This window comes from Anas platyrhynchos, chromosome 3, assembly GCF_047663525.1.
Source record: "Anas platyrhynchos isolate ZD024472 breed Pekin duck chromosome 3, IASCAAS_PekinDuck_T2T, whole genome shotgun sequence".
Classification (NCBI taxonomy): Eukaryota; Metazoa; Chordata; class Aves; order Anseriformes; family Anatidae; genus Anas; species Anas platyrhynchos.
The window spans coordinates 21623498-21646226 of record NC_092589.1 but is presented as its reverse complement, the minus strand read 5'-3'; the positions used below and the strand labels follow the sequence as shown (position 1 = coordinate 21646226).

Genomic DNA, 22729 nt, shown 5'->3' with positions numbered 1-22729 from the left:
AACCTCTGACCTTCTAGATGTAGGTAATGCAATCTGTTTTTATTTTCATTCATACTTTAGAAATTTCCTCCATATATGTTTATGAATACAAAGGTTAAATGCCAAGACAGGGCCATTCATCACTAGAAAACCTAAACATATTTAATTAGTTCATATGTTACACTAATCATATTAACTATGTTGTATACTCATGTTTCCTTTTTTCAGTAATATTAATTTTAAAGTACTTTTTTTCTCTTTTTCTCTCTCTCTTTTTTTTTTTTTCCTGGAAGCTTAGGAGTCCATAATATAAGTTGCCTTGCTATCTTTATTTTTCTGGAAAATGTATTGGAGTTTTTTGGTCTTTTTTTTTTTTTTTTTTTTTTAATCTGTACCACTTAAAATAAAAATAATACATCACTTCAGTAAGATTTTTTTGTTACAAAATTGTTTAATAAATCTGCAAATAAATCTGCTTTTGTCTTTTAACAGTGCTATTCTATTTCCTAGTTAGTTGAGTTCTGTTGAGTGGTACAGTGTGTCATCTAAAACAATGTTTTAGTACTTGAAGTTTTTATCACAATTATTCTTTTCATCTTGGTGCCTACTGGAAAAGCAGTTGCATTTGATCAGATGTGAACTTAAACTATATGACAAAGAATAGATAAAATAACAGATTAAAACTGAGTTACTGAAATGGAGAAGCAACTAGCTCTGACCAATGAGCGTCCTTCCATGTGTAGCCAGAAAATGGTACTGTTTTTTCTTCCCTTCCCAGGAGAAGCTACTACTGGGTAAAAACACACTTTAGAAAGAAATATTAGTTGTTGTTGTTGTTTTTCCCCTGTGAATATAATGCTTCTGAGGGTATGACACATTTATATGTAGATGCTATAATGATTGTTCTAAAATAACAGCATGTAGATATCCATTTTCACTGTGGCCAAAAGGCTTTCTGTATAAATTTGAACGGAACGTTCATTTCCCATGGTTAGACCAGTAAAACCAGAATACAGTACTTTGCAGGGCAGGAAGGAAAAAAAGAAAAAAAAAGTCGAGTTTCCCATCTTCAACTAGTGGTGTAGTGCAAGGTTTTATGCTCTTCCTGGTATCCAGGTAAAAGACATCTGTTCACAGTGGTGACCTGCAGGATCTATGCACCACTGCTAGCAGTCTTCACCTCTGAGTTTACTTACAGATTCTACCATTGTCACTGGAGCATTACAAGAAAGAAGGCTTTCCCAGTGTTGCCTAGGATCATGGGCTGTTAACGATACTTTGGAAGAGCATTCTGTACCTGTGGTTATTGGTGTGTGGGAGGTGGGAGGACATCAAAAACAATTGATGGAATCTTTCTCTTTATTTTTTTTTTTTTTTTTTTTTACAGTAAGGGACTCTTCATAATAATTTGCTTTTCTCTTCAAGATAAATGCTGTGAATAAGAAACTGGCTGACTGAATATCTCTTAGTTGATGTCTCAATGTTTTCCTTTCTCAGCACTACAAGACTTGCAAGGAGATGTCATGTATTACATCCTCTTCTTGAATTCTACTGCTGATAGAAGATCTCTGAGGATTCAGGCTAATGAAAACTACACAGTTATAGGTGACTTGCAGCCAAACACAGAGTATCAGATATTTTTCCAAGTTTTTAATGGAGCCCACAGCATCAACAGTGAAGTTGTGCGTGTGACTACCTCAGATGGAGGTTGGTTAGCAGTGAATGCAGCTTGGCTTAAACTCTGAGAATGAAATTGATTGATTTTTGTTAGGGTTGAGATCAGTCATCCTTCCATTATAAAATTTCCGGTATAAGAGGAAAAAGGGCTAAAACGCTAAAATGCTTAAGTGCTGGCTGTCATCATGTGGTAGATCAATAAAGGGTCCCACTGAGACTGAGGCAAAAGCTCTAATAGCAGATATTAACCTACTTTGTTCTCATCTTCTCCTGCGTACTCCTGTCTCTGTACACTAAGTTTGGAACTGAGTTCATATCAATAAATGTTGGAATTTAAAAACAATTAATGTTCTTTTAAAAAGATTTGCTCCATGAAGCGATGTGCTTTTGACGTGAAAGTCATATATGGGACCTTTCCTGAGTCACCAGAAACACTAGGTGTAAGTTTAACCCCTGAAAAAAATTATTTATGAGTAATTTCTGTGCCAGTTAGCAACTGCATGTGCGTTAAGGAGTGGGGGTGAAGAAGAACAACAACAAAAAGAAGTAAATCTACAATGTGTTCAGAATGGTCTTTCTAATCTTTTTGCTTTATAAAGTCTCATTATAAACATTATAATATCATTACCTCAGAAGCAAGTGTTCCAGGTCATTAGCAAAGCCCTTTAAGTGAGGCTTCCATTTCCTTTCTGATGCCAAAGGTCAGCACCTTTTGTTTATAAAATAGAATCGATTGTAAGGGCAATTTTTCGACTGGTAAAGATGGGTTCTTATGACAAAAATAGGTCTTTGCATTTGTTATTTCTGACATGCTTAGATAATTATGTAATTTAACGCTAAGGAAGGTTTGTTTCTTTTTTCTTTTTTCTTTCTTTTTTTTTTTTTTTTTTAAATAAGTGTTAGACTTCATCATTACCTATAGTAATCAACATTCAAATCCATTTACATAATGACAATATCACATATTGCTTCATCTTGCTTCAGCTATGAGGCTGATAACGTCACGATCCAATAGACATAAGGTATTTTGGTCTCAGGTTTTGCTTTAAAAGTAAAATGCTTTGTTTTTCACTCTCTCTCCCTTTATTTTTTCTTTTTTTTTTCTTCTTCTTTTTTTTTTTTTTTCTTTTAAGATTGGGATTGGGGGAGACATAAAAATAATGTTTATATGTTGGCAGTGCAGATGGGTGAATAATTTATCATCATATCTCACTGGCCACATACCACTGATGATTGACACTATGCCGGTGGTATAAAGCATTTTACCATCAGCTCTCATGGTTTCTAACTGAGAGTATAATAAGCCAATTTACAGAAGACTACAGACTGTGATAACTTCATCAGAGGAAAGCAGATAAGCAGTGAACCCTTTGCTAAACCTAAATACTAATCTGCATTTGGTTAAACAAGTGCTTTTGCAGAGACAGCTGGAGTTTATTCAGTTTCTTCCTTTATTTCTAGAGCCTGAGGGCATGTTCCCTCCAGAGGTTGTCATCATCAACAGTACAGCTGTACGTGTCATCTGGACATCGCCTTCAAACCCGAATGGTGTTGTCACAGAGTACTCTATCTATGTAAATAATAAGCAGTACAAGACTGGAATGAACGAGCCTGGGTCCTTTCTTTTAGCAGATTTATCTCCATTCACTGTATACAATATACAGGTTAGAATATTTTTTCTGTGTTGTGTAACATTCTTTGATTTTACATAATATTTATGTACTTCCAAGGTGAATATTGTTATATGAATTTCTTTACATACATGGCATATATTTGCACTGTTGTTTGTGTGTGTGTATACATACAAGGCATAAATTTATTTTCAGGGTATTTTAGGTCTGCGTACTGTTTTCATAACACAGATTTCCATTATTTTTTTCTCAAACCATCAAAACTCCATTTACTTTCCCTTAAATGCTCTGTGCTACAACATTAGCAAAGCCCTAACATACATTACAAAGAAGCAAAGATTCTACTCCTACTCATTAAAAGAAAATTGCAATTGTTTTAGAAACATCAGGCATGCATAATATATCAGCACGAAGAAATAATGATATTGCATTTGTCATCCTTTTATCATTTTTTTTCTCCTCATCGTTCTGAGGAAAAAGCAGAGCTGTTGAAATCATAGCAGTACTTCTTATGCTGTTAATAAGTACAACAATTTTTTCTTTGCTTTTTCCTTTCTCTATCTTTATCTTTGCCTCTATAGACAGATATCTAATAAAAGACAAAATATTATATGCAGTATAAAAAAATGGTATCTTTCTATCCTTAAGTTGAATTAATGTGCTCAAGAAATGCAGTTTGACATTTAATTGTAACTATTCTTGTCTATTTTGTTCAGGATGGGTTTGCATTATATTTTAGAAGGACTTAGTAGTAACTATATGTACTCTGCTCTGAAAAATTTACATCCAGTTACTACATGCCATAAATAAACATCACAGGCAGGCATACCATAACAGATTTCTATGTTCAAACCCCTCTGAAACAGCAAACCTCCATCCATGAATACACATATGACTTTCTGAATGCTGCTTGGAAACACATTTGTCTTTTCTCAATAACAATGCAAATTCAGAGTACTGCCTCACTTATAGACCCTCTATATTAATTTACCATGGCCACCTTCTGTTGCTTGAGATGTTAATTATTCTTCTCTTTCACTTTCTTAGTCTTTATACATTTGCATCAATGCGATGGGTAAAAATCAATGCTTTTTTTTTTTTTTTTTGGTTCTTTTTCTTCTTGAAAAAGAATATTTTTCAAATATTCTAAAGCAATATTATCTTGGATGCATGTACGTCTCAATGGTAATCTTCCTGCATTACCTTTCTTTTCTTTTGTGCTCTTTTATTTTGAATAACCTCTGCATCGCCAATAGAGAAACAATGTTACTATCATTCACTTGTTATTTGACTTTGCCTTCATTTAATCCCAAGAACTGGAAGGAATAAATTTTTATTTCTATGGGATTTTTAATAACGAGTGTATGTTTTTTATTTGTATTTTTACCTTTATCCTAATTTTCCAGCATAGACATGAAGGAACAGAAGATTTTAAGGAAAAATATCCTTATTTTTATTTCAGAATGTGTGGTACATGTAGGAAACCGAAGTGAATTACTCATGAACCAAAATCAAAGTAGAGTGGCTTATTGTATTTCCTATCTTGTTACACCTGGACATTTTTTTCAGTGTTATGTATGCGATTCTGTTTACAAAATACAAACAAATTCACTTACACACTGTTGATGATAATTTAATAGAGAATAGCGGTAGGTATCAGGTGGCTGTGTGTACTCTTTTTTTTGAAAATAGAGTGGGGAAATGTGATACGGCACGGTATATCTCTGATAGATATACTTATCTCAAAGTTGTGGTATTTTCCTAGCTGTACGTAATCTGTTAAGTAGAAAAGAAGAAAAATCTTGATGAAAAGAGAAGTCTAAGTAAGTAGCAGAGTTGAATAATTTCTGCATCTTAGTATTTGAAATTCACATTCTTCTTCATCAGATTGAAGCCTGCACAGTGTATGCCTGTGTGAAAAGCAACGGGACCCAGATTACAACAGTAGAAGATGAGCCGAAGCAGCTGGCAGCACCCATTATTCACGTAATTGGCTCAAGGTACTATGCTAAAGGTAGCTGGCATATATCAGATCAATTTGTGGCTGGAATGGGGACCAGAAAGGGGACCAATCTCGCATTGAATATGGTGCATTAAAGAATTCAGTGTACAGCTTGTAAAGGTTTTGCATGGTCATTATATTTGATCTTGGAGTTTTTGGCCAAATGAGCAACTAAAGAAATCTCACCTTTGTTTGATTGTATAGAGTCATTCAGGTATCACTGTGCTGGGATAATAAATAAGGCATAAATGGAAGTAGTTAAAAGAAGTTTAGAGGATGAAAATTATCACATTTTGCTGTCAGTTAAGAAGAGGGAGATTAATGCTCAGGGAGCAATGTGATGCTGATAATGGAAACAGAGTAATTGTGGGTAAAAAAAAAGTCACCACCACAACAGTAAGAATTAGTAAGCTATCTTAAAAGGCATACACATCTCTGTCTCCTTGAAACACTGCAACCTGCACATCCATGAAATCCACAGGCATGGACAAAGTTCTTAATTGTAAAAGGAGTAACAGTTTTGCAGCATTTAGAAGCTGCCAAATAACACATACAGTGATTCGTTAGGAGTTAATATCTTCCAAAGACAGGCTAAAGCATGCTAACACATTTTTTTCAGAATTACACCAACAATAAAACAGTTAGCCTCCTGTGTGTATGTTATTGTTCATATGATTTTATTACATTTCTGGTGGAGTATGCTCATTAGCAGTGTTTCTTTTGTAGAAAAAAAATAATAAATCTTTTTTGTAAATAACAAAAATCTAACAACCAAGCCTTCCGAAATGGCCAGCAGGATGGATTTGCTCCTCCAGTCTGTTAAAGACTTCTGTTTGCTGTTTATCATTTCTACATTTTTCTTGAATTCAGCATTTGTCTCTGTATAAGGGTGAAATTAAGCTTGCTATTTTTCTCTCACACATACAGATATAGTCAAAGCTTGTTTGATGATAAGAACTCAATTCAGGATCTCATCTTTTGCCCTTGGCTTTAACTTATGTGTGCCTTTGTCTGTATTGTCTGTACTGCAAACACTTATGCATGTTTCTGCTATTATATATAGACTAAATATGTCATAACACATGAATGAAAAAGGATCAAAAATGCCTTCCTACTTTATAATCTGCTCAGCCAGAAGCAGACTCTGTTTCTACACTGCCTTTTCCTACATGTCATATTATCATCAGCTGTTCTTATATCCCAAAAGAATACTAACTACTGATCGATTGCCCGGACATGTCTGGCCATGGCCTACACGTGCCCCGGGTAGTTCATTTATTTGCCACGGTGGATTTGCTAGAGTGGAATTTAATCAATAGCTAATTCATTAATTCTGGTCCTCGAGTATGTAGGGATTGTGTAGTATAAAAATGACTGGCTGGCTTCAGCTTTGATTGAAATATGACAAACACTACAGCTGACAGCTTCAGCAGGTGCTGGGCTGAATATGAATTTTGCTTATTTATCCTCCATAAAAGAAAAAGCTTGGTAAAAAAAAAAAAAAAAAAAAAAAAAAAAAAAAGAAACAGTTTGTGTAGACAAGCGGACATTTTAATACATATCTGTCACCAGACGGAAAAAAAAAAAGGCATTTTTACAGTATAGGCTCATGGGATAGTCAAGATACAATACAGATCATGCAGTTTATTGTCTTTAATTGGAATCATAGTGTTTTTTCCTCTTCTGAATCAGTTTAGGGGGCTGTATTATTGATGAGAATGCTGTAGGATAATGTCTTTGTAGCATTCACAAATAATTGTTTTAAAATTTGCCTCAAGGTTCTGCACGACATAAATTATAATTTCACCCACCAACTTCCTAGAAGTCTTTCTGATAGCAGCTCCATCCAGACTGTTCTAATGAAGGTTATATCGCTGGAGCCATTATAAATACCTTACTTTTCCACCCCTTACAGTTAATAATTCAGCTTCAGGCTGAAACTTGGCACAAAAGGTCACAGTCCTAGAACTAATGCCAAACTTCAAATAGAAAACAGTATGGGACCCAATATGGAAGTCTTAAGTCAGGTTCTGTTTTTTTTCTGTTTCTTGTTTGTTTGTTTTTTTTGGATGGGAGGGTGTGTCAGGGTGTGTGTGTGTGTGCACTGGTGAATTCTTTGCTTTGGTGTTCAGTACTGTGGAGCTTAGGAAGGTTTTTGTATGAGATGCTGTGCATGGGTGAATGAAGCGGAGGAACTATCTCAAATTAATATGTTAGTAGAAAGGTTTTAGAACAAATAGGCAAAACAGTAATAAACTGTTGTGATGATAGTATTGGATCAGGAGTTCTGAAGGAGCTCATATATGAAAGTGTCAAACTACTATGCTATGCAAAATGTCTTTTAATTTGGTATTGGTACTGCAGGAATGGAAGATGACAGTGTAATGCAGATTTCTCCAAAGGTATTTAGGGAACTAAAAACCAGTAAGTCTGATTTTCCATACTGGGAAAATCACTGGAATGTGCAGATTAAAAAAAGGAATTAATAACTATGTGAATAAAAGTGAAATGCTGGGAAAGATTGTTGGGGAGTCACATCCAGCCAACCAATGACAAGCTGATCAGATATATCCAGAGTTAACTGGATATAAAAGATGACCTGAATAGGCTGTGCTTTCTGTGAGCACCATACATGGTACAGCTGGTTGCATGCTGAAGGTCCTATCATGTCCCTGTAAATCTGCACCTGTTTCTTCAGACAGTAGCTATCAAAAAGCTGAGATACTCATTCACATCTGCAATCCCATGAAAACCTTGCTACTTTATTTAACTGGGCCATGGGTTATTTTTACTCTGTTGCTTTCAAACCACCTCAATTTGTAGTGAACATCAGAAGGTATACATGTAACTGAAACATTCATAAAATTGTGAAGGAGTCTGCTTATCTGTAAGTACATAGAGTTGTGGCTTTATTGAAAGGTCATGCAGGGTTTTACCCTTTTGGTGGCACTATGCAGTGAACTTCTATACCACATGATTTACTTGGGCAGCTGTAGCTTTACATGATAACTAGCTATGTCCACACCAAATGTGTATCTATACCTTGAATAATAATATAATGACTGCTTGTTAATGAAGAAAAAACATGTTGAGTTCTGCAGAAAAGGGAAAATAATGCAAATTCAATAGTTCAAATAGTTGCATCAATTCTCTAGATTAGTTTTAAATTATTTTAGGGGGTAATATGGCTTGCAAAACTGAAAAAACTGGCACAGTGCTTTGAAAATATACTTTTGGGGGTCTGAATGACACCTGCAGAAAGCAAATTATTCTAAGAAACAACTAGAAGTGCTTTCTTTGCTCCTGTGATCTATACTGTGCAAAGACCAGGAGAGAGTTACAATAGCATTTATAAAGGTTGAAATACTACCCTTCTTTTCCTTTTCTTTTTATCTATTTTTTTTCTGTTTTTTTTATTTTATATATATATATTATTTTTTTTACAATATAGTATCCTGTTTTTATGTTTTTAAGTTAAATCCTGTAACTTAAATGTAGATATTTGGTGTATTTGAGCACACGTGTGTGTTCATGTCCATGTGTTAGAATACATAGTGAATACAACTAGGCATTTATGGAATATGGAATTAAATCTATGGTTCAAATGAAGACCTTGGAATAATAATGCTGCCTCTGCAAGTCACCTATGAAGTTATTCCTTCATAGGAGACATTAACTCCTATTCTCAAAGGCTTTTTGCTGTGTATTGCTCTGTTTATATCTCAAGGAAGTGAAATAATAGTTCAGTTATTTTTATTCTCTTAAGATGTCAAAGTTTATCTCAGCAACTACTGTTTCACTGTAACATTTTTCACTTTAATGCTAATTTATGATGTCACTGGCATTCTGACAGTGGCTGTGTAAGTGGGACATGGAGATCAAGAAGAGGTATTTGGAGTCTGAGCGTATGCTATACAGTGTTGTAAGTCCTCCTATTGATCTACGTGTAGCACTGGGATCTCCTCCTCTCTAGCTGAAGAAGAAATTCATAGTAAGAAATTAACATCTTATGCAACATTCCAGAGTGATTGTGCAAGAAATTAAGTTTTCCATGTAAAATGTGTACATGACAAAAGAGCAAACTTCTGTTTCAAATGTCTCTTTTGAGACATATGTTGTAATTTTAAGTGAGATTTTGAAGCCAACACCTTCACATTTTTTAGTAGTGACAAGCTTACTAAAGTTTAACACAGTTTTTCCCTTAAGATACTTTCTTCCTTAAACTGATGATGGCCTAATATCAAACTTGAAATCAAGAACAGGATTCTTACGGACAGTATTTTGTGGACAGCTGCAGTCACACTTTTGCACCAAGCCAGAATTATGTTAAACACTTGCATTTTTTACTTCTAATTTTGTCAATGAAAATATTTAAGTATACTGTTTAATGATGTTGTTATTGATTCTTATTTTCTATTAATTACATGTTGAAGAATAAATTTCAAAGGAAGATGTGTTTTTTGCATTATATTTTTAAAAGCAGGGAAAAGGCAAGATGAATGCAAATCTGTTCTAAATGGTGACTGAATGTGAGCAAGCTGCACTGGCTACAGCTTGCAGTGTGGGGTTGGTCCTCTGTCCCCCAGCTGCCTGTTCTCCACCAGGATCCTGTCTGAGGATGGAATGGTCCCTCCAGCCTTGTCAATAGACCTTAACTACAGCACCAAGAAAGCATGCTGAATCCTTTCACCTATCACTGAACTCCAATGGTTGAAATGCTAGAAAAAAGTTCATTATACAAAAGTTTTCAGAAGCATGAATGTGATTTCTTTTAAAAAGAAAGACTTTGATTACAATTTTTAAGGGCTTTGATTGTGTGTGTGATTCATTTTCACAGGGTTTTATCAAATATTGATACTTTTTTCAAACTTTACACCTTTTGGTTATTAAAGAACCTATGAAATTCACCATCCAGAGGGATATTTTGGATACTTGAAATACTTTACTCCATGTGAACTCATATAATGTGGAACAACTATATGCTAATCATTTAATGTAATTATCTGCAGAAACATAAATACTTAAAATAATTTAACAGCTGTTAATTTTCTGCTTATTGTAGATCTCTTCAAATCAACTGGGTATCGCCGGGACAGCCAAATGGCATTATCCTAGGATATGATCTCTTACGTACAGCATTGAAGAGGTGTGCCCCAGCAGCAGGGAGCAGCAAAAGTAATAGAATGTGCATCCCTCTAGAATGTAAGAAGCATGAAAATATCTGTGGAGAAGAGTGTTATCATCCAGAGTTGAAGGTACATGTTTATTTTTAAGCTAGTAATATAAGGAAGAATTGTTCTTCTAGAAATGAGTGTGTAAACCAAATCTCCTCAGTTGTCAGAGGAAGGGATGTGAAGATTTTGCTTCTTTCAATATTTTGAGTATGAGGCTCTGATATGTCTTGAAATATTTTTAAATTATATGAGGATATTTGAGCTTAATGTGGGGACAGCTGTGCAAAAATCTCTAGCAACATTTTGTCAGACAGCTGCTGGCAAGTGAGACTGTTAACTTTATTCCTCCTTTCAGAAGAAATGAACTGGTTAGTATTTATTGTCTTAGATTAACACTTCAGTTTGAAGCAACAGTACAATTTCAAAGCAAATCCCCTGCTTGTTTTCATTTACTGCACATTGGTTAAGTTTCAAGGTGGTTTTTAACATGTACAAACTAAATCCCCTGCAGAGGAAGCTAAACCAGAATATGTGCTTCAGAAAACTCTCAAATGTACTCCAGATCCAGATGGGGACATCAGGTTTCCAACCAGTCTGTGGACCACCTCACATCACAAACATGCATCCAGTTTCTTCCCTTCAGAAAGCTTTGATTCATATTTATTGTGCAGGTGTTCATCCCAAGGAATGAGGCTCTATCTGATCCCAAGTAAATCTCACAAATCATATGTAAATGTGAGAATCTTAGTACCAAATTATTAGATCTACTGATCCAATCCCATTGTGCTAAATTACAGGGTGGGCATACACATACATAGAGCTTTGTATGTATTTTTGCCTCCCACTAGGAACAATAAGTTTTGCTCAGCTTCATGCCATACAGTTTACACACTGTAAACTGCAAAAGGAGATTCTTTGTCTGCTCTAATATTCACGTACCTGTGGAGCACGTGGTAGTACTTTCTATGGTTCCTTTGGCAAAAGGTGGTCACACTGGATCACATAAAGACCATAGAAAAGTTTCCACGCATATGCAGAATTTCAAAAACACTAGTAAAACTAAAAAGCTTCTCTCTGTGTGAGGAATTATTCCTCAAACCCTGCATGGCAAATAATGGTCATTAAAATGATTTTTTTTTTTTCTCCTCAAATTTTTCCATGGCTGAATGACTAAATTCTCCTGTACAGAAAATCTATTTAGATTCAGCTACAAGTGGGTGGTTGTTACATGACAATGATGAGCAGCCCTGAATGAGATCCATTGTGATTTGTCAGATGTATTTTTAAATTATGGCTATTTTCAGGTTAATCTTCATATTAGTTCCTGTTTAGGAGTAGGATCAATAGTGTAGCAAGAGTCTGTAATGGTTTTTATTGACAAATGAGGTAGAAAACTCTTAGTTTGAAAGTAAGATTTAATGTAATGAAATAGTGTCCCTATTTGTCAAAAGCATCATCACATGCTCCATGGCTAAGGCAAACGATATGTATTCACACGATTCCCTGTCAGACAAGACAGTAATTAAGGAAGTGAGTTATTTGAGGGGTTCAAGTCAAAATATAAATTATTCTAGCCAATACAGCCTTAGCTTTTGAGTTCCCTTGAAAGCTATACTGTGCTATATGTATGTGTTTTTGAAACCTTTCAAGTGAATTACAGGGAGTCTTTTGTTCTAAAAGGTAAATTTAATTATTTCATGTTTTTTTTTAGCTTGGTAGACTTTTTAATAGACCTTTTGGCATGTGAATGACTTTGTATTAGATTAATTTTAGAAGATTTTTTTTCTCCTTTTTTACTTTTTCAATCTTTGTGCAAACTTATGGTAACTTTCAGCTTTGGAGGGTGTCTGCTTATTTTTATGGTTTCCTGACTTTTTTTTTTCTAATAGATTGAATATCATTTTGCTATAATGGCCTTTGTATTCTCTAAACACATCACCAGCTTTAGTAATTTCTGACTCTTAATTGTGCTATGATGTAATGGAGTACCACTATACTCATACAACAACAAGGAAGTACAAAGAGATATTCATCTGTTTGTTATTTGCACCTATTAGTCAGAGACAGGGGCTAGTAGTGGGTGCTACTTGGTTAGGTAGCAGTCTTGAAGGTCCACAGGAAACTGAAGCACTCATACATAATATGACATGGCAGTCATTTTCATGGGTGATGATTAAAATTCCCCTCCTGACACTTTGTCTGGTTTGTTCTGTGTGTACCCACCAGTAATCTAAAACATCTGTAACAGATTTTTACAGAGCTTCTGATATATCCCTGTTCCTTTTACACTAGTCTGGGACAGGGACAACATTCACTCTACGCCAGCTGTAATGCTCAAGTATTTGTGCTAGTATATGTGGTCTTTAGATTCAGCAGTCTACTGGAGTATTGAAGAGAAGCAACACTGACTGGGGTAAAGTTGTTTTGAAAAGAAAGCCCCTTACCACAATGTCAGCTGCAATTTGTCATCCATTAATGATATACCAAATGTGGAGATGTCACTTAAAGTAACATTTAGATCAAGAGCAATAAGCAGATATCTTTTGTTTGGCACATGAAAAAAAAAATCTGAAATACAAAGATCTCAGTCCCCAAACCTATTGCAAATGTACAAAATTCTTGACACAATGAATTGCACATTCAAGTTTGCTTGCAGGGGTGCAAAAATTTTGTAGGTAAAATGAAGCCATCTTAGCATAGTCTATAAAAATTAACAATCAAGTGTATTAAGAGCTGGTCAGCATGGGGCATTTTTAAGAATACAATACTGCATCTCTCTGGATAAGAGGGTGCTTTGCTAGTGTTTCATCATTTTGTTCTTTACTTGTTTGTGTTCAGCCAAAGAGGCTGAAGTCCTGCATTTTTCTCTTGAGCAGAAGTGACACCATCTTTCTAATCCACTAGTATAGCTCAGTTCTGACTTGTAATGATGACAGTCCCCACTAGGGATGATAATACCACTGCAAACCTATATTATGCTTCCCTCTGGGAGGTGCCAACAAGTTGTGCTCCCTTTAATTGTTATGGTGCATTTTGTTATTGGGACATATCCTCTTGGAAACAGCTGGATTTGAAGCTACCAAATTCTCCTACCAATACTTCTCCTTCTCTCCTACTAAATGGAGAACTCTGTCCTGTTCCTGAGAGTTGATAGTCCATTAAGACAGAATAACTTCTCTTGCCTTTATAGTACTCTATGAGGCATTATAATTACTGTTGGGAAAACAAACAAACAAACGGAAATGCTTGCTATTTGTTTACCCTGTTGTTCATTTACATATGTAAACATCTTTCCCTGTAGATATTGTTTTATACATACCAAATTGGATAGTAGACCAGTCAGTGAAAGCAGGTAAGATGTATGTACATAGTTCCATTAGACAAATCACTAGTGAAGTTCTCATAAAGGAGATTGACATTTTCCTCAGTTTGTTTATTGTATCTTGTTGTATTGCATTTATGTGGCAAGGTTTTGGTAGCAGGGGGCCTCTGAGGTGGCCTTTGGAGCAGAGCCCAGAAGATGCCCAGTGTCATATAAGAGCCAGCTCCAGCTGGCCCCAAAAGGGAGCCACTCCTGTCCAGAGCTGAGCCAATGAGCAACACTGGTTGGACCTATGTGAGAGCAGATCTAAGAAAGGGAAAAAAATGCTGTGCCACAGCAGCTGGGAGAGGAAAGGAGTGAGAACCAACCTTGCAGTCCCCAAGTGCAATGCAGCAGGGTAGGAGGTACTCCAGGCAGGGAATAGCAGTTCCCATGTGGCCTATGGAGAGGCCCCTGGTGGAACAGGCTGTCCCCCTGCAGCCCATGGGTCCCACATGGAGCAGATCTCCATGCTGCAGCCTGTGGAGGAGCCCCTGGTGGAGCAGGTGGAGGTAGCCTGGAGGAGGCTGCGGCCCATGGAGAGCCCCCGCAGGAGCAGGCCCCGGGCCGGAGCTGCAGCCCGTGGAGAGGAGCCCACGCAGGAGCAGGGGGTCTGGGGGGAGCTGCCGCCCACCCATGGGGGACCCGTGCTGGAGCAGTTTGCTCCTGGGGGGATGGACCCCGTGTGATGGAGCCATGTAGGAGCAGCGCTTGAAGAGCTGCTGCCTGTGGGCAGCCCCCACAGGCTCAGTTCAGGAAGGACAGCATCCCATGGGAGGGACCCCACATGGAGCCAGGGCAGAGAGTGACCATGAAGGAGCAGTGGAGACAGAGTCAGGGATTGACTGCAGCCCCCATTCCCTGTTCCCCTGCACCACTCATGGGGAGGACATAGAAGATGGTGCATGGGGGTAAGGTGTTTTTAGTTTGCTTTTAGTTTCTTACTGTTCTAGTCTGTTAATAATAGGCAGTAAATGGTATTAATCTCCCTATGTGAATCTGTTTTGCCCATGATGATAATAGTTGAGTGATCTCCCTGTCCTTATCTTAAGCCTTGAGTCCTTTCCACTGTATTTTCTCCCCCGTTCCCTTTGAGAAAGGGGAGTGAGACAATGGTTGTGGTGGAGCTCAGCTGTGTAGTAGGGTAAAAACACCTCAGTTGTGTAGAAGACACAATAGGTCTAATTGCCCCTTTACGATTTCCTTAAATCCAGGAGTATGAAGTGAAAGGAAAACTAGGCCTTTCATTTAAAAAAATAAATAAATTAATAATTTGAAGGTGTGTCTTGTGTTGTTTATTAATATTTCATATGGATTCATGGATGGCATTTGGCAGCATCAGCTTGCTATTATAAGGCACTGCAGAAAAGGAGGAATTTGTTATTGTTTTTTCTTATCTACATAAGAGATCACCAAAAATATAACCCCTTCCCCCTCCCCCTTTAAAAAACAGTATTCAGTAATTCACTCCCCCTCCAAAAAAAAAAAAATAAAATTCAGTAATAGAACTATAGGAATAAAGGAGTGTGTTTTCACTTTGCAGAGAGGGGTGCAGAGACTCTACAGGAAACATTGGCTAAATTTGGTCCAGCTAAGTAATGCAGTTATGTCAGAAAAGCAGTGCTAATTAGCTGGGCAGAGTGTTGTACTAATGTGTGTGCTCTAGTTAGGATCCAAGTTAGTATCTGTGCAAAACATTGCTCTGTGTAAATAAACCAACTTGCTCAGAGCTATCTTGGGAATCTCTGAAAGAGCAAATGACCTTTTCACTACAAGGGACATGTGTACATGCACATTCATGGGCTCCTATAGACTTGATATTAAGCCTAATGAAGATGAGAAAAGATTTCTATTACCCTAAATAAACTTTGCATCAGATCTGTACTTCCTGTTTGTAGTTGCTATCCATTGTTCTGCTTCAATGTTACATATTTTAATTATTATAACAATATCTAATAAAATGCCGTGGGTGGTATCCTTACCCTCGTATTTGTAATTAGACTTGAATGGATTTACACTTTCTGAGTGCAGAAATAATTTTAAAAGGTTTTTCTGTGTAATATTTCAGAAAAGCTGAGAACTCAGTCTTTTGTCTACTGCCAGGGGGGACCCTATGTCTTACTGCTGCCTATTGCAGTAACAGGCCTATACTGCTTGAGCATTCCCAAGCTGCCAAAATCGTCAGTCTTTTCCTTTCTCTTTTCAGTAGGGTGTGATCCTTAACTCTATTCATATTTGAAATCTAAAAACAAACATCAACTTACAGAGCACATAGCACATGATCTGTAGAGATGTACGTCCATTAACAAAAGAATGTACTCCAGCTTCACCCATCAGAGAGAATAATGTGAGTATGGTGGTGAAGGCATTCCTTTCTTGTCCATGTAGCTGCCAAACTGTCCTTCTGTTGTTACTGGCATCCTGATGTGAGCACTGAAAATAATGAGACAGGTACAGTAAAAATGCAATTAAAAAGTGACGTAAAAGCTAATTATTTCCATACACAGTGGATCCTTGGTGTGAACATCAACAGTTAAAAGGGTCCTGACTGAAGATGTTAATAAGCTTTGGTACTTTCTGTAGTAGCAACAAGCTATACAAATCTGCAGTTAATGAATTAATCAAATATAACTATGAACTACAGGCTTATCCCTTCACTCATCATAATTAACACATGTCATTTGTTAAAAACTTTTCTCTTTAAGGACAGGAGAAGCAAAACAGTGGCTAGATAGCTATCTGAACAAACATGATTTCAGGAGCAAAAATGAACACATCTAAACACTGAAGAAGGATCATCAATATTTGTGTAAAAATTACTGTTAATGCTAGTAATTTTTTGAAAAGTATTTTCATGTTCTTTCAGGCTTAGAGAACCTTTAAAAGGATAACACTTCATATATAGTGTGTGTGGTAACACACCTGAAAGGCATCAAATGAAACTCATCTTAGTAAGATAGTATTTAATGATTTGTAACAGAATAACAGTGGTTTTGTTTTGTTTGTTTTTTTGTTTGTTTGTTTTTTTTATGTACCAATTACTAAAAGAGAGCAGCAGTTTGAGAAATGAATAAATATGTGTACTTAGCAAGAAGTATACATGTTTATATAGATTCTGGGATAATTTAAGTAAAAAAGAATGAGCTTTGCTAATTTAAAATATTCCCTCTCACATGAGAACATGATGGGTCAATCATTACTCTGGTGTTTGCTCCACAGGCAGAAATTTTTAATGAACTCTAGTAGCTAATAGGAATTCCTTAGAGTGTTTTGTGAATTGCTATTTCACAAAGTGGCTTTGGCAGCAAGCGTTTGACAAGAAGGATAAACATGGCTGCCTTGCACATCTGTTTATTTGAGTAAATCAGTCCTAGCTCAACTGGCATGTGTCCATAAGGCCAGATAATATCCTTCAGCAAAGTCTTCAGCAAGCAGAGGGATCAGGGATGACAAGATTTAAAATTAAAATTAAATTAAAACTGAGTTGCATAGTTAAGTTTGGAGTATTTTTAAACATTAGAAGAAAAAAAAAAAAAAGGAGAAAAAAGGAATACTGCCTGCCAGATTTGATATCTAGTTACTCTGCACTAGAGTCTTGGTTGAATGGACTTTTCTCAGCTATCCTAATAAGCCTTTCTTTATGCCAAGTCCTGCTCAGTCCCTGTGCTCCTGGGTCACAGTCCCTTTGTGTGCTTAGATGGCAGAATAGCTATAGGATTGATTTGTGAGTAACTCAGTCTACCAATATTTTTAAGGGCCTCCCATGATAACTCTAGATGAGCATCTTGTTTCATCTCCATGTATAATACAGATTTTCTGGTTAGCAAGTATATGTCAAGCATTCAACCCTGCATATGAGAGAAAAATCTCAGACCTGCCGAAAATGTTGGTGTCACTGTATCTGATTGCTACAAGGGTTCTGCTTCCATATACGGAGTTAGGCCATCCAGCTGGGACTGTCATTTTGAGATCTAAGAGGATGAGATAATAATAACCTTTTGCCACTATAACTTTCAATCCATCTGCTTTTCTTCTTTGCTTATGACATAATTTTAGCATTACTTGAATGAATTTTATTTTATGGACTGATAATACAGGATCCTTGGAATGAATATCAATGCAAACAGAAACTGACTGTCTTTAGAGGACTGCCAAAAAAGTGTTATTTAACAATTTACAGCTGACTGCAGAGGATATTATGGAGCTACATAATAATAGCACCAACTACATCAATCGGTAATGCCAAATGAGAGTCTGAATGTACTTTAGAGTAGACTGGACCTCTTTTCAGAAGCTGTCTGCAGGGTATTGAGAAATCTGAGAAATGATGAAGATCTTAAGTAATTTCTAGCAAGGAAAAGAAGCTGCTGAAACAATTGGAACATACCTGGGTATTCATTTTTTTGAGGAAATTCAGGTGGAAAAGAAGGGAGAACAACAATAATACAATCTTACAAATAATATTCCAATCAGAGTCTTTTGGAGTTAGCCCTTGAAGTGGCCCCTCCAGTGTGAAATAATCAGGGCAGCTGTTTCTGCTAAGGATTCGTAAGAGAAAACTGTAACCCTCACATGGAAATTAAAATGGCTGCTCAAGCATTTGAGCCAGGGTTGTGCCAAAAATGTGCAAGGTTCTTCATCTGTAAAGATGGAAAGACTGTTTTGAGGGGAAAGTTGAGTGGTGCACATCACTGCAAAGAGGGAAACAGGACTGGGATGACAAATGAAATCTATGAAAAGAAGCAGAGAAACTGGGCTAAACAGATTGCAGAGGGAAGCAGAGTCCCAAAGAGCAAAAAAGTTGGGACCAAGAATATGTGAGAAACATATATTTGGCCTCATTTTGTGCAGGCAGGTACAGCTTTTACTGGCTCTGGTGTCTCAAGCTAAGGATGCAGTAAAAGAGCAGAGATACTTTACAAGTATCAAGAATTGTTGCTAAACGTGGTCTATTCTGAGGACAGTGGCATGATAGTACTTGATCTGATATCGTTAAGAGTGTCTTTAAACTACTTGGAAATATAGAGAGAACAGGTAATCTTCTAGGTACTTTGGAGCCAATTGTAAGTGACAAAAAACTCAGTCTGGAGTGTGTGCCAGTCTTAAAAAATGAGATCAATGAAATCCAAAACATAGAAAGGAGAGGTAAAAGCTGTGTAAAACTCAGCTGTGTAAAGCTGAGTTTTATTTGACATCTTAACTAATGATCTGGAAGAACAGTGGGTTAATTAAATTTGGATTGGATTATATTACCAGTGGCATGGTGGACAGCAAAATAATATCATGGGACCTGCAGAGGCTCAAAATTCCTGAATAGAAAATGATAAAATTCAACTACATCGGTAGTCTAAAATACAGATGCTAAATGAGAAAGTGTGCTTGAAAAGCACAGAACTATGTAACAATTCAAAGGCTAATATAAGGCTATAAAACCTCAAAATATAATGAGAAATACCTTCTGCCCTGCCCTTGTTAATTTTGGGTTGCATATTGTTTGTGCATTTTAAGTTGTGACTTCAGAACCTAACCTAATATTCTCAGGAGAAATTGACTAAAAGCCATTCAAAACAGAAACAACAACAATAGCATCAAAAAACAAACAAACAAAAAAAGCACAATGTATAAAAAGCACAATGTATTCATATAGAAGCTGGAAGGATTTTGTTTATGAATTCAGGAAATTAATGGTCATGTTTTCATATATGTATATATTCATGTTAATGTTATATATGTAATATAAATTAGATGTCTTGAACTATTATTATACAGTTTTAAAAAAATTATGTCAGCTAGTAATTAAAATAGCTAGATAAAGATCCTTGTGGAGGGGTGCTTTCTTCCTTTGCTGACCTGCTATAGAACGTGGTTACTGTAAAGGATGGAAGTGCTCCATGTCAAAAGAAAACAAAGGAGCAACTCTGGTCCAACATCTGTGCTGTACTGTCAACTGCATTTTCTGTCTAAGCATAAGAGGCATCCTTCTGGCTGATACAAGACACACTGACTGTGACTCCAAGGTTACTCTTTTTTTTTTTTTTTTTTTAAATAGTTCTACCACATGTTCTAAATGATTTTCTACATAGACAGTGTGTCACTCCATCTACACAGGAGTAAGTGTGCACATAATTATTTGATTGTTCAAATGTATAATTTTCTCCACAGCACCTAGAGAGAAGTGTAAAGGCCTTTTCAAAATTCATTTCATGTAAATTTTATTTTGAAAAAAAAAAATCCTTATATAAATATTATTCTCTTGAGATCACATTGTGTGAAGAACAGTGGTCATATATAAGTAATCGTGTGTTATAAGAAGAAAATTTCACTTATTTTAAAGTGGAAAAAATACAAATGTTCATATTGGGAAATATTGTTTTTTAGTTGTAAGGGTTTCAAATGACATCTCTTTATAAATGACTAAATAAATAAATAAGAGTTGGGGATAAAAGAAAAGGGTAGGGTGATGGTGGCTTATCTACATAAACCAATCTACATATTGCAATCTACTCCACATTGAGAGACTCAAACAGCCTGCAAGGCATATGGAGATGATTCATATTAATGGACTATTTTATTAAGGTGCAGTATGGTTGAAGGCCGCAAAATAGCAACATTCTGTCAGATATACAGCAGTTTATTGAAGTCTGATAATGCTGGAGAGCACAGAATTTTAGCCAAGTTTCTTTTTATTTGACTGCAGTCAGATTAGTGTCCATGCTTGGATGTTTTGTATGTGTTTTTCACATACGTTGTTTTGCCAGAGAATACATTATGATTACAATATTAACAGATATTGCCTTACTAATTTTTTATTTTTTTAACTACTTTTAGGTATGTTGTAATGGGATTCTGCACGACAATAAACCTGGCTTCCAATGCTGCGAGGACAAGTACATTCCATTTATTCTTAATTCACCAGGGGTTTGCTGTGGTGGTCAGATACATGCTGTGCAACCGAAACATCAGTGCTGTGGTGGTTATTACACTAGGGTATTAGTAGGTAAGAGACAACTTGTTTCAAGTGCTTGAAAGAAACAAAAGAACAACGTTGATCTATCCATTAAACGAAGGAGAATGAAAACGTTGCAATAAATGTGGGATTTATCAAGATTTCTAGGTGTCTTCTAGGCTTGTGTTAAGTGGGATAAGCAAAGAAAATTGTTCTTTGTCTTCTAAACACAGTACACTTTGTACAAGAGAGGCTTAATTGATAAAACCTGATGATTGGGTCATTTCCCAGAGAACTAATTTATGCCAAACTATACTTAATTGCAGTAAGTACTGCATAATGGGGAGGGCAGTTCTGCTTAATAGGAACACCATCAGGCAATTTAGTGGTGCAGTTTAGTTCTCTGCTTGACTTGACCCCTCGTGATTTTCCCCAGCCATTTCTTCTCTGGAACAATTCTTAGCATTTAGGGTTGGTACTACAGATTAAATCACTGTTTTTTTTTGTTTTTTTTTTTTTTTAACAGGATTTTCTACTGTTTGTTTCTACCAATGTTACAGAACAAACTGTGTGTATTATCTTTGATGGAAATTTATCACTTAAGGCTGATTTTACTGTCTGATTCTCAGAACTGTTGAGGAACTTAGCCCAAACTCTGCTTCTGTGCTATTGTCTAGGGTTTGGTTTCTTGTTGGTTGGTGAGTTTTTGGCAAGGATAGGGGAAGAAAAGGAGAAGAGTCCTTCCTGGGGCTCTGCTCAGAGCATATATCTCTTTGTAGCCAATTGTCAGGTCAGGAGCTAAAATGCTTCCATTACTCATGAACTGGCACACATTCCCCAGGCTCAGAAAAGCTTGATTTTTTGCCAGTGCATACAGCACATCCCAAGTTCTGATCCCTTGAAAAGTAATTCATATATCACAATATTAGAATGTCTTCCATGATGTCATCAGAAAATACTATCACATGGAAGAACCAGAGAAGAGTATTTTGCTGGCCTCATTAATCTCAATGTACTGAAATGGAAAGATTATACTGCGCCCCCTGTCCCCATCCAATAGTTTATGTTAACTAGTTTAGTGTTGTTTACATCAAGAAAGAAAAGTACAATGAAACAAGTTGTCTTATATCTGAAAGTAGTTCTTCAGTCAGCAGTCCACAAGCATGAAACAGTGAATATCTGAACATGATTTTAAACATTTTTTTCCCTGAGTATACTTGCTGCATTCTCTGTTTCCATACTCTAAAGGGCAACAACATGAACAATGTTGGTCACTTTTTTCTTTCTTCTTTTTAATTTTTATAAATATGCTAATAACCTCAAGCTAAATGTTAATGTGGGTCATTCTTTGATAAGGATAACAATTAACTGGTAAGACTGCATGGTAGTTTTGAGAGTGAGAACATTTTCAAGCCTAGCTTGGAATGGATCCCATTTGGAGAGGTTAATGAGAAGGTTACTGATCCTTTGTGTCTTATGTCTAATAGTTCCTTTAGAAAAAAAAAAAAAAAAGTTTTATTTCCAATAGATGTAAGCTGCATTCTGTGTTTTAATACTTTCTCTGTGTAGCAACTAAATTAGATTCTAAGGGATGCAAGAAAATATGATGAAGTATCTAAACAGATTATATCTATTATTCTCTAAAAATTTGTTCTATTTTTTTTTTCCATTATTATTATTGACTTTATTTGATAAAGTTATTTATACAGGAAACTCTCAAAGCATGCATACTTCCCAGATGTTGTTTGGCCAGCTTGATAGCTCTAGATGTATTGAAGCACACTGGGCTGAAGGCATGGTGATTGCAAATTAGGAAGGCAGGAATCTCTTCAACAGCTGATCTGTTTTTCTTATTTCTTCCTAGTGTTTAATCAGTGACATCTGAGCCACAGACGACATTGCAATACAGAAAAACAATACACAACCTGTATATAATACATAACGGTTAGAACATTAGTT

At 36.2% G+C, this 22729-nt stretch overlaps 1 protein-coding gene across 1 annotated transcript in view; it reads left to right on the top strand.

Annotated features, from left to right (window-relative positions):
- USH2A (usherin) overlaps nt 1-22729 on the top strand; it is a 410836-nt gene that overhangs the window by 301524 nt on the left and 86583 nt on the right. The window contains exons 45-49 of the mRNA XM_072035514.1: nt 1477-1686; nt 3118-3320; nt 5175-5287; nt 10352-10544; nt 20653-20821. Coding sequence (XP_071891615.1) covers nt 1477-1686; nt 3118-3320; nt 5175-5287; nt 10352-10544; nt 20653-20821 — 888 coding nt within the window. The remainder of the gene's footprint in view (nt 1-1476; nt 1687-3117; nt 3321-5174; nt 5288-10351; nt 10545-20652; nt 20822-22729) is intronic.